Source organism: Liolophura sinensis, chromosome 4 (genome assembly GCF_032854445.1).
Source record: "Liolophura sinensis isolate JHLJ2023 chromosome 4, CUHK_Ljap_v2, whole genome shotgun sequence".
Taxonomy (NCBI): domain Eukaryota; kingdom Metazoa; phylum Mollusca; class Polyplacophora; order Chitonida; family Chitonidae; genus Liolophura; species Liolophura sinensis.
In genome coordinates, this window is record NC_088298.1 from 17392709 (window position 1) to 17405672 (window position 12964).

The 12964-nt window shown below is 39.5% G+C and overlaps 2 protein-coding genes across 3 annotated transcripts in view; both read left to right on the top strand.

Moving 5' to 3' along the window:
* LOC135464745 (homeobox protein Mohawk-like) overlaps positions 1-12964 on the top strand; it is a 180814-nt gene that overhangs the window by 74468 nt on the left and 93382 nt on the right. The gene's annotated exons all lie outside the window — the stretch shown is intronic.
* On the top strand, positions 478-3534 carry LOC135464796 (toll-like receptor 4). The gene has a single exon (XM_064742352.1). It carries the CDS (start codon positions 633-635, stop codon positions 3093-3095), a length of 2463 nt encoding a protein of 820 aa, XP_064598422.1. The 5' UTR covers positions 478-632; the 3' UTR covers positions 3096-3534.

The following is a 12964-nucleotide window of genomic DNA, read 5'->3' on the forward strand; positions in this document are numbered from 1 at the left end:
TTACTTTGATGGAGTACACTTTTACTTTGATGGTATAGAACTCGAAAGACAGTAGATTCAGTGACAAAATTGTGATCAACGGCAACAGGCGAATACAAAGTAAAGAAAGTCAACAGCGAGAGGGACTCTAGACTAAGTGATAAAGAAAATTTTCAGTAGCGACTCACGGTAGAGTAGGTCGTACACATGGTCAGTAGCGAGAGTCATCGTGGACTCAGTGACAAAATTGTCAGTGGGGTGAGCCATCGTGGACTCAGTGACAAAATTGTCAGTGGATTGAGTCATCTTGGACTGAGTGACAAAATTATCAGTAGAGTGAGTCATCGTGGACTCAGTGACAAAATTATCAGTACAGTGAGTCATCGTGGACTGAGTGACAAAATTGTGAATAGCGAGAGCCATCGTGGACGCAGTGACAAAATTGTCAGTAGAGTGAGTCATCGTGGACTGAGTGACAAAATTGTCAGTAGAGAAAGCCATCGTGGACTCAGTGACAAAATTGTCAGGAGCGAGAGCCATGTTGTGTAAGTCTATAATAATTCGCATGTTATAATATTTAAAATATTTCCTAATTTGTTTTACAAACACAGGCACACAATATAGGGATTGAAGTCAGAAGGGTGTACACGAACATGATGACTCTGTTTTCAATGGCCATCGTACTTGTATCGATGTTCCCTGCTAGATACACATTGCCGGGTCAACCATGCGTGTATATTTCCTCTCGGAATTTTTTAGACTGTAGTTTCCTTGGGCTTAAGTCAGTGCCAACAGCAGACGTTCACTTCACTGGTGCTGAAGGACTAGACCTCAAGGGTAACTTGATTGAGACTATAAAGAGCGACATTTTTTCAACAAACCTGGAACTTAATTATCTTGATCTTTCAAAGAATCAGATTGCCAAGTTGGAACCAAAGGCTTTTCATGGGCTCTCGAAATTGGCTGTTCTAAACCTTTCTGGGAACAACATTGAACTCAGTTCAGATGTGATCACGGCGAAGCTGTTCGAACCTCTAGTATCCTTGCAAGAGATACGCCTTCAGAATATCGTCCCCATGAAGTCGTCACAGAAGTGGAGAGGTGTGGACGCGGCTTTTGGGAAATTAGGAAATCTGACCAGGCTTTACATAGACTTCCCCCGTGACTTCGTCTTCGAAAATGGTTTTAGTGCTTTGACAAAACTAACAACAATTTCTACGTCCGGTCGGGAAAGAAGCGTGGAAAACTGTACTCTAGGGTCGCTTAGAAACTCTACGTTCAGTGCACTGCGTAATCTTCATATCAAGGAGCTACAGCTGATGCATTGTTCTCTAGTCACCATAGAAAGCGGCACCTTTGAGCCTCTAACCTCGTTATACTCCTTGGAACTCGTGAACAACTTAAACCTGGGTCTTAATGAAGCCGTTAATTCCTTGCATTGTTTTCGAAATCGACGAATGAAGAAAATCAGACTGACACGTTTGAATAATGGAACGTGCGAAGCAGGCAGACATTTTGTGCTGACGTCAAAAAGTATGTTCATCCTGTTGAATCTGTGCGTAGAATTGTTAGATTTGTCGGAAAATTACATCAGCTACATGCAGTTATCCGGAGGCGTCCGATTGTTTAATTGTTTGGAATATTTTAACATGTCCTATCACTCTCTGCGATGTATCCCACCTTTTATCCTACACATGTCCTTCACGTCAAAAGTTCTGAAATCATTCGACGTCAGCTATGGGTTTGGAATTTCAAAAGCTGGAGGGGGGTTTGTAGACAGCTCTTTGTTGAGAAGATCTAAAGAAGGAGTTAGATATGATCCAGGAATATTGTACGTTCCAAAGTCATTAGAAAGACTCGACATGAATGCTATCGTCTATTGGATGTTTCTAGACACACCTATCACGTTTCGCAGAGCAGATAATTTAAGATACTTTGGTTTTGCTTATAATAATCTTGATAATTGTGAAGAGTGTATGGTTAGGGGTGCAGATAACTTGACAGAAATGGATCTCTCCGGAATAAGGTGTGAGAAAATAAACAGTGAGTACTTTCTGCATTTGCGAAAATTAAAGACACTTTCGCTTTCTAATTCACTTAGATTGGATCTTTCAAGCTCTTCAATGACTTCCTTTGACCTTCTTAATGACCTTGAATATATTGACCTTTCCGGCAATAAAATATCCCAGCTACATCCCGGGCTTTTTCAAAACAACGTACGACTTCTCAACGTCAATTTGGCAAACAACAAGCTACAGCGTCTGCCCAGCACCATTTCGCATATCACTGGTTTAAAGAGCTGGGACTTATCTGCTAATGCCTTCACGTATCTACAGACGGACGAGATTAGGTTGATTGAGGGATGGATCACCAGAGCTGGCAGCGAAGATCCTTTCTTACTAAAACTAGGTTCAAATCCTCTACAGTGCACTTGCGATACCATTTTGTTTATTCACTGGATTGTCAGTAGGAAGCGCCAACTGGATAATCCAGACAATTACACTTGTCTTCTGTCTAATGGTTCTCAGATGTCCGTGTACAAATTTAGGCAAAATATGAAAAATTTTGAGATCAGTTGTGTGAGTTCAACTTACGTGATCATATCTGTAGTTGTATTTTCTACCATACTGATCTTAATTTTAATTCTTTTTGGAATATATCGCTACCGCCTAAATCTCAGGTATTGGTTGTATACAAAACTTCAGCCACCCAAAGACATGTTTTTGGACCAGGATTATGTCTTCGACGCTTTTGTGGCCTACACTTTGGAAGACAGAGAATTTGTTTCACTACAGCTACGTCCAAATCTAGAGCTACTTGACAATCCATTGAAACTCTGCATTCACGACAGAGACTTTACACCAGGGAAACCGATCCACGAAAATATCGTTGACAAAATGAGAGAAAGTCGCAAAATTCTCCTGATTATTAGCCCACATTTCCTGGAATCGACCTACGGTCCGCTAGGAAATCGAGTATGCTGGCATGAAATCTCTGAGCGACGGCAGGGACGACATTATATTGTGTGTACTGATGGAGGATATTCCAGTTCGTCACATGCCGAAGGCGCTGAGAAACCTCTGGCACAAGATCACCTTCCTGAAGTGGAGCGATGATCCGCAGGAACAGGTCATTTTCTGGAGGAATCTGATTGACGCTTTACACTGAGGAATTCACAGCTGAACGGTTGTGAAACCACATTGTGTATTACCGATCATGCTTTTCGTTTTGTAAAGTTAGGGATAATTTTAAAAAAAATTAAGTTCAATTATTGGCCTTGTAATTTGCTACTATTTATGCATTTAACATGCACAGTTAGAATAAAACCCTGTCTGAGGCTTGTTGACGTATTTAACGGGTTACGTGTGACAGTTTGCGAGCTATCACACTGTATTCAATTATACTATATTTCTGGCTACGGTAGCAGGGAATTGAATTAAAGAGGCTATATAGATTTTTGATCTAAAATCCATGTTCCTCAAGCAACAAATTTTATCTATTAACCAAGAATACCTAAAAGAGCTAACGTTAAAATGATTCTAAAGTTTGAAAAAGTTATATTAGGGTCGTGTTATAATACGATAGTATTATAAAGATTTATAATATTTATATTATATATTGCGGATGGGTGGATCAGAACGATGTACACACATGCCTGAAAGAATCCCAGCACCTGTGTTTTGGGTAATAAAATATGTATCTCAGTTGCTTTTTGATTACAACTGTTCATATATCCAAAGTGACCGATTTTGAACGACAACATGTGCACAGACGATGCTGCGATTTTGTGTATGTTAATTATTCTCAACTATATGCATATTTCATTCGATTTGCGCGGATCGATTTTTTTTCTTTGGTTTTTTTTTTTTCAAAAAGTTCGTGTATATTGTTTGTAAGCTTATCAAACACTTACGTTTATCTTCAGAACTGTTATATTTACTAAATTTGTGACTTATAACTGCAAAGTTTATTTTAACACGAAGACTCTTCATGTCAAAGATGGAAATGGATAACGTAAGACATAAAGCTGGAATAGTTTCACGGGTTAAGTGTAAGTTCGTGTTTAGCTTACGATAGCGTTATGAACCTGGGATCTTGCAGACCACTTTATTATTCTCAAGGAAAACTCTAATATTCTGTATGTTGAGACTAAAAACCAATAAACACTGTAAAAGAAAATGGCTCCATTTATTTGCTTTATCGAATTTTTCAAAGGAGTAAACTTTAAGATATTTGATATTTCCATGTGACCATGTATTTGTGACCATTTACTGGCGTTATGTGGCCGAGTGGTCTAATGATTTGTGTTTTAGTGGATTCAGTCCCGTCCTTGAACAAGATATTGGATGTTTTCCTGCTTTTCACTGTTCGTGGGGCCTTGGTGACAATAAGCGATGGATGACCGTTTGTGGCATTTGTTGAAAACCACTTTTGCCACAGATATGACGTACGGTATAAACGTTAGTAAGTTCATAAGTAACTTTCCAGTGTAGGTGGTTTTTATCCGGGCACTCAGGTTTACTGCTCCCGTAAAACTGACACCTATCATATACATATAAGAGAAAATTTCTTGAGTATGGCATTAACAGTTAAAAAATCATTAAATAAACAAATACATAAATATCCTCTGACCACACTGAGCCTTGCGATCAGCTATATTCTTTGACACAATTCATTAATGCACATGATTGAACAAAAACCATAATAATCCGGTATGTTTTGCGGTGTGCCAAAAGGAAACGCTTGCATATCGGACGTTGAGCGATATGCTAGTTTTGACCTACATTTTAATTGTGGATACTAGCATGAAACGTGTATGAAGGTTATACATGACTGTACATTGAACGATGAACTCAATCAATCACGAAAATACAACAATTCGATATTTACAAAATGGATACGTGTTTTTGAAATTTCGATTGCCAGTTTTATAGCACTTGAAGTACATCAGCGTGCGAATTATGGTTGAAAGCCGCTAATGTTGGAATTCGACACACGCCGGCTCGTTGACTGTCATATACAAACATATAAGGCGTGAGTAAATGTTAAACCATTTTAAAGGGTTTTCCATTTGCATTTAACTCTTCAATTATGGCCAAAACTTATACCCGTTCGGTTGTCCGGAAATGTCTTATTACGCATGATTCTGTTGACTTTCTTATGCCGCATTTATGTTCGGTCACGTCAGTCTGACGAGATTTACATATGATGTTGCATAATATAACCACAGTCACAGCCAGAATTTTGGATCCTACTCTGAAAGTTCAGAGGGGAATTCCCTTTTGTCTTCACACAGCTGAGACAGGCGGTTTGGTTGGCTATCAGTCGGTAATGATGAACTCGTAAAAACTCTCCCTGCATTTATCAGAGGGATCTAACGCTGTGTACTTTTTGTATTGTTATGTTTTCTGTTCAAATGTCACCCTTTTATCCGTGTGTGTACTCACAAAACACTCCATGGCAGTACACAAGCACTATAGTCTTACAGAAAAGGACGAGTTTTTACTGCAATTTCGGCCTCTTCGACCCTCTCAAGGTTTTCATCGTTTCTGATTTGTTTACAATGTAGAACCATGGCAAAATGCAGGATTGGTTTTAAGTAAAATAAGGCTTTTCATTTATAACTTAATTTTTACATTTATTTGTATGTAAAACTTTTACTTGCACCCAGTGCATGTTTGAAAAAAAAAATTATAAATCTATTTGTCACAAAACGCATGTTTAATTTTAATTAACAGCAAACCAATATGTCATTTCAATGTTAAACTTTTCATCATTCAGTTAAGCTTTAAATTCAATCGTTAACCCATCATAACAATTCGCTGAATAGCTGACAAAACCTCAGACGTAGAGCCTCGAACAAACCAACGAAAGAGGTTCGAACTCCTAATCGTGACAATGGGGCCAAGGAGGTAGTCGCCTGTAGTGAAGCCACGAATGAATCAAAGCTGTATTACATGGTTATACCGGAGATGTTTGGCAAATACTCCATGTTTGCAAATATCTATCACATTTTCTGTATTTAGCAACAAACGCAGAATTTTTTGCGTTTCAGTAACTTGTCAAACAACGAGCACTACCGCCACTATTTACTGTGTCAAAATGATAGGGGATACCTATCTCTGTCGTATATGTACTACAAAAACATGAACAATGTTGTAGCTGACTACGCTTTAATCTGAAGTCCGGTGACAATACCAAATCTTTGCCTCTTATATAAGCGAAATTCAAACTGAGACTTTGAACTGTGTCGTTCAAGGCAATGCGGTTATACAAGTTATATCCGTTTCGCTCATAAAAACCAACTATCGCCATGTAAGTGAAACGTTCGTGAACAGGGCGTGAAATACCAATGCTAAAATAAATCTAATAGGTTGGTGGTATATATAGGGTGCACATACATTGGTAGTATAATACATCAAAGTATACATGCAAGCTTTAATCTCAAACCTGAAAAAAAAAACACAACATACTTTTTCTTTGACATAAAACAACACATGCGATCTTTAGCTTTAGGCCGTCTTTATCACTTCCTCGTTACTTATACCGTATCCTGAGGAAAGCAGACCTTCTCGTTTCAAGGTCAAACAAGACTGATAATCTGACCTTGACCTCATCACCTTTCACAAAGGCGTTAACGCAGAGTGAAGTAAACAGGATGTCATAGTTTCTGCTTTTTACCGCTCGGGTATTACGCTGGCTTCGTCCGGAGAGGGGAGGGTGGCGGGGGACTGGGGGAGTCTAGCGCCTCTCGGGAAGGGGAGATGTTTGTATACAGCAGCTTTTGCGGATAGGATGAGAGCTGCCATTAGAATCCTCGCGCGGACGTAAAACGTTCGCCGCTATATCTCCACTACTAGAATCCTAACCAATGTATGTCTGAATCACACATGCATATAGCTACACATATCAGCCAGGCTGCTTCTTTTTTTGCTCGATACCAACGTTAGCTTGTTTGTACTCTGTACAATTACGTCATTCTTGTGTGTGATGGCTTCTTGCTGAATTGCAGAAAGTCTGCCTGCATCTTTTTGCTTCATACCAAAGTTAAAATATTTCTGCTTTATATACTTACATCTTTCGTGTTTTTAGTGGAGGTTCGTTGCATAATCAGCAAGGTACCATGCATCTATATGCTAGACACCAACGTTAGCTTGTACAAGTTACAATTACATCAGTCGAGCTTTCCGGTGGATACTTCCATTTGTCTTGTAAGCGTCGGTATCGTTTGTCTGGACGCATAGGATGAACATCTCTCGTTTGACACTTGTCCTGCTTGTAGAAAAAAAGTGAGCGTGCGCTACTAAGAGGTGTCTTATGTCTGTAATATTTCAATTCATTTATCTATATTTATCTGGGATTTCACAAATAAAATCAGCAATAACAGAAATAGGTTTGTATCTGACGGAAGTCTTAACTTAAAGTCCACAACTGAACAAAGGCGGAGCCGGATTCGAACTCTCGACCTCATCAATCAAGTACAGCGGCTGGAGAGACGCGTTAAGGCAATGTGTAAACTGTTCTTCTGTGTACTGCATATAAATCACGCATCGTTGTGCTATGGATGAATTTACTTAGGGCTTTATTAAATCCATTTGTGTGTTTTGTTATGTGTAGCTTTATGTTGTGCAGAGCCCTCGCTTGTTCAGGCGACCATCATGTCTCGCTGCAAATTGTGATGTACATATATATGACTAAAGACGTACAGCACAGAGAGTAAAACCATAGCAGAGACGACAGTGGGATAGCTGGCAAATGATCACACGTAACCGGTAAAATTCAGCCTCTCGTCAAGTTACCTCAGGATACAGTGTTTCATTCTAGCTTTTCATGTAAATGCCTGAATAGTAACAATTTTACACGCCCCTCGCCCCCCCCCCCCCCCCCCCAGCACCATGGCTTAAGCAGAATTAGGTAAAAAAATGCAGTGATGTTAATTATAATTTGGCAAATGTTCACACGTAACTGGTGAAATTTGACCACTTACTGAGTTATTTGCTTTTATTCTGACAGTTCATGTATATCTTTAAAAGTAGTGACTCACACGCCTTCCAGCCCTTGACCAACGAGTTCGCGTGCTCGAATCTAGTTGTCGCTGTTTTTTCTGCTGTTTTAAGTCAAGAGGTTTTTGAGATTCCTACCGAATGTCGGTGGTTTATTCCAGGAACTCCAGGTTCCTTTGTCCAAAAAACTGCCCGCCGAGATATAAGTGAATAATTTTTGACCAGGTCGTTAGGCCTAAACTCTTGCCAAGTAACAAATTTTGTTGCACATTGTATAAGCCAAGCTAAGGGCGTATGAACAATTAACCAAGCAAATAGATAACCAGATGTTTAAAATCCGAAAAAAAATATGGAACTTTGCCATGTTATCAGTTTGAATAAAATGCAGCAAGAAAAAAAAAACTACGAATGTAATGAACGATGTGGGCTTTTTTATAAAAAAAACGATATCATGGCTGGGATTTCCAGCTTGATATAAAGTCATTTTAAATGCCCTGTAGCATGTGTCAGTGAATTTAATTCGGAAGTGATTACTACGGTATTTACTTCGGCGAAATTAAGTGCAGTGTTCGCTAGAGGCTTTCGATGTCCTGCCGGTCGCATTTGGTCATTGCAGTAACTAATACAAAAAACAAAGAAGCGGTTGTATAATCGCAGTATAATAGGGCTATTGTGCTAAAGTATAGGCAATTAGAGCTTGATTCCTAATTACGTATTTTGTCGGCAGTTTGTCTAAACAAGCTCTACGTGTGTGGAGACGGTCTCACTAGTGCAAATGTACCATTGGGTGGTTGAGTTCGCGCATGTGTATATCCCAAAAAAAAAAGAAGTTAGCAATCTGACCGTATAGCCTTGAAAGAATTAATATCCACGACGCCTGGAAATGGTTGGCTGCTTGGAAAAATGCATAACAGTATCGGTGGTCCTTTGTGACAACGAACTCAATCCAGAGAGACCTAATCTCAGTGTATTCCTCGCACGCCTGGGCAGCTTTTTGGCCGGTCTTATCGTGTGTATACGTATTCGTTTCAGCTCCATGTCTGCTTTGTTTGTTCACTGAGTGTTGGTATACAGTGAAATATACAGTCTGCATATTGTCGTTGTGCAGGTATCCGCACAACGACTAGAAACATAGGCGGGGATAAAATGTCAACATATGCCATCAATAAATGACGAAAAGCCCATGTTACAAGGCTACCTTGTACTTTTATGACGGTGTCGCATGTATTAATTCTGCTATTGGTTACGTGATGTGCAGGCCATGCTGTGTAGAGCCAGCGTCTGTGGCTACAGCTAGAGGCGTGTAATCTGCTATCTTTTCCGCATTTACACGAACAGCTGGAATAAAGCCCTTACTGAGGTATATTAAAAAGAAACCGTATTTCATTGGTTCCTGCGACCCACACTGTCGTTGCTGCTTTGGTTTCTCTCTATATGCTGTAATCGCGGCGAGTTCTGTCCCGGGCTTATTCACGGTTTTCGTATATTTCTCCGCTCTCACTGTTCGAACGGGCTTTATTGATATTAAAGCGATCGACGACGCTTGTGTGCGCGTATGCGCGTGCAATCTTGCTTTCATTGAAAATCACATGTTCAAGTCTGCACTAAGTTTGCGCGTCACACTAGGGAAAGTTCGTCTGTTTCTTGCCAAAGGTTGTTAGTTTTCGCTGGGCACTCCATTTCACGGCACCCAAATGACAGGCCGATGTCGTATGAGTGGTCAATTTTTGATTAATGTGTTAAGCAGTAGTCAATCAATCAATCAATCAATCAATCAATGTGATAAATCACATCATGTGAATGAGGGTTAAAACGTGTCTTCGACTGCGATGTTGCTGAACTCGGTTATTAAGAAGTAAACGCCTCCAAGGTTGCGTCAGTATATCTGTGGAAATACGCTAACTGTATGTTACGATTCCAAGTCAATATATAGTGAAAATCAAAATGCAAGGAGGATTCCTTGCTGGCACATTGGACTAAGGCATTGTTCTCACCGAAGGGGCAGGTCCTCAGAGTTCAGAAGTCCCAGACTCGAAGAGTGGCTCAAGAGTTTTGAAGGTCAGCGTGGCAAAGGGAGGTAGTTTGTTTGCGTTTCCTCAACCAATAAACCCCACTTGCAACAAATTATACTAAAAGTCTTGAGTGTGGCGTTAAATTATAACAGGCATGTCCTTTAAGGATTTGATTTCTCTGCTATGATTTGGTACTCATGATTGCTGGTTACAAAATCTTGAGATTTTTTCATTAAAATATCTCTCTCCAAATTAACCAAAACTCTACCTATATTATTATAGCAATTACGGTATACAGATACAACTGGAAATCCATTACTTAGAAGGATGCAACTTCCCTATAGCTAGCATCCACGGCAAATTACACGTTACGTCATCTGTAGAAGCCCGCGCCACCTAGTGGAGAAACATACCAACCTTTTGGATATATATATATATATATATATATATATATATATATATATATATATATATATATATATATATATATATATATATATATATATATATATATATATATATATGTATCGGGGATAAAAGTATATATATAGTGAAAAAATGGGGGGATAAAAGTATATATATAGTGAAAAGTATATATATATACACACCATCTATATTCAAACTAACAATAACATTATCTGTAATAATGTTTACGAATGGAAGAATGAAAATTTATTTATTTATTTATGTGATTGGTGTTTTACGCCGTACTGAAAAATATTTCAGCGTTATGGTGGGCGGAAACCCAAGACCACCATCAGCAGGATGCTGTCAGACATTCCCACGTACATGAGCATGAGCTGGGCTTGAACTCACAGCGACCGCATTGGTGAGAGGCTCCTGGGTCATTGCGCCGCACTGGCGTGATAGCACCCTCTGTCCCGGAGACCCCTGAAAGAATGGAAATTGTAGTATCTACAAACAAAGTATACTGTCTTCATACAACATTATAATTATAGTATGTTGTACATACAATAATGTTCCTGCTATATCTAAATACAAAAATTATTCATTCTAGAAATTAACATTAGTCTTTTTAGGTACAAAGCTAACAATTACTATATCTGCATAGAAAGTAGCAATTAGCAGTATTTAAGTGCAAAAATAACCCTATATGAACAAATAATCGATGAGTTGTTTTGAAGCATGCTGCTATGTGTAAAAATAACGATTACAGTATTGGTATGAGAAATGATTAGGCCTATAGAACACATACGTTTATATCATGTTCCTGGCATGTACCCGTTACCATGTGATACGTATGTAAGCATACTTGGGTTTTACGTCGTAGGTCGTATATTATTCAGGATGAAAATTATTCAGTCATGACGACGAGGAGTCGTAATGAGTGAATACATATACTGCGTCTTCTTCTGGCAGGGCGAGTCGATGCTGCCAAAGTGCTGTCGCCACTGAAGTGCTATGCCGAAGACAGCAGACATGGCGCCTTACCCATTCACATTAGATGTATTGAAACTGGGCCAATCAGCTTTAACCTCTTAGTACTATTAGCATATGATAAGAGATGGGAATCTATATTAACAGAGTATATCTCGAACGGCCTTACACTTCATGAAGAGAACGTGGTATTCGCCGTTGGATATATGAACTGTTGTGATCGAAGCGCATCTCAGATACATATTTTGTTATCGACAACTGGAATGGTACACGATTTGAACACGATTTGAACACTGATTTCACTTAATCGCCTGCAACATACCTTGCGTCTTTCCAACATCACTGCAAACTGCTGACTTCTTCTTTTTGGATGATTCCGTCTTGTTTTCGTAGTTGATATATTTTCTTACTCTTTTGGTGGTTTGTGTTAAACGTCGTTTTGGGAATTGGACTTGCGATTATTGACCAGGAACGTCCTTATTGGCTGACGGCTGGTATACGAATGTCTGTTTAGAAGCATAGTGTATACTCAAGCTGTAATCCGTCAGTCATGCAATCAGATCTTCAGCAATCGGTATATAGAAGCGAAACGCTAAATACACACTAAAATAGATGTTTCGTTTTTAAACACGTGTTTACTATGTGACATAATTACATAACATATATTTTTACATGTTTTATCAGCGTTTTAAACTTAACATGAAGAGTCATGTTTACCAAACTGCTTGCGTTTATTGAAAATGCCCACCACATTACAATGTAAACATTTCATATCTAAGCGATAATAAACACATCTCTTTACTTACTAAATATAGTCTTTTAATGACTAAAATACAGAACGCGTTACAGAAATGCGTTTAAAAACGAGACACTTATTTTTAGTGTGTACCTATCTGGATAAAGTATTAAGTATACTCAGTGAGCCAGCTAAAGTGTTTAACACCATTCTACACGAAACATATACAGTCTGTAGATGTTATTTATTTAAGCCCACTGACGCTCGCATCCCGAAGTTCTGTGCCTCAGTTCGTATATTGACACAGTGGTTGACTGTTTAAACTATCCAGGTCTGATGACATACCTCAGGGGGTCACTGGGAGTGGGGGGGGGGGGGGTTGAGAGAGAGTACAAAGGGATGGACATTTACCCGTGTATCTTCACACCTGCGCTGACCTGGAACAAAGCGGCCTTAAAACCGCTGGTTGGAGGAAGATCCGGGGTCTTAGAGCATGTCACGCCGTAGATGAGAAGGGGAGGTGCTAATTAGCTCCCTGTGACGTCTTAGAGTGAAGATGTTTTGTAGACAGGTACGGGCCAGGTAAAAAGTAAGCTTATAAAGGTGGGCAGCTGTGATTAACGCCAGTGTACCTGCCCTACAGCTCGCGACTTCAAAGGCCGTAGGCAAGACAGAAGGAGAGGGAGATGAGTAGTGAGGACATTTACGCGCAACAATGGGCCCTCGGATGACAAGAATTCGACAGTGACGGCTGATATTTGCGGAAACCCTAGGTCCGAATGTCGGGTCAGTTGTGATGGACAGTTGTTTAAATCTTCAGAATTGTTGAAGGAATT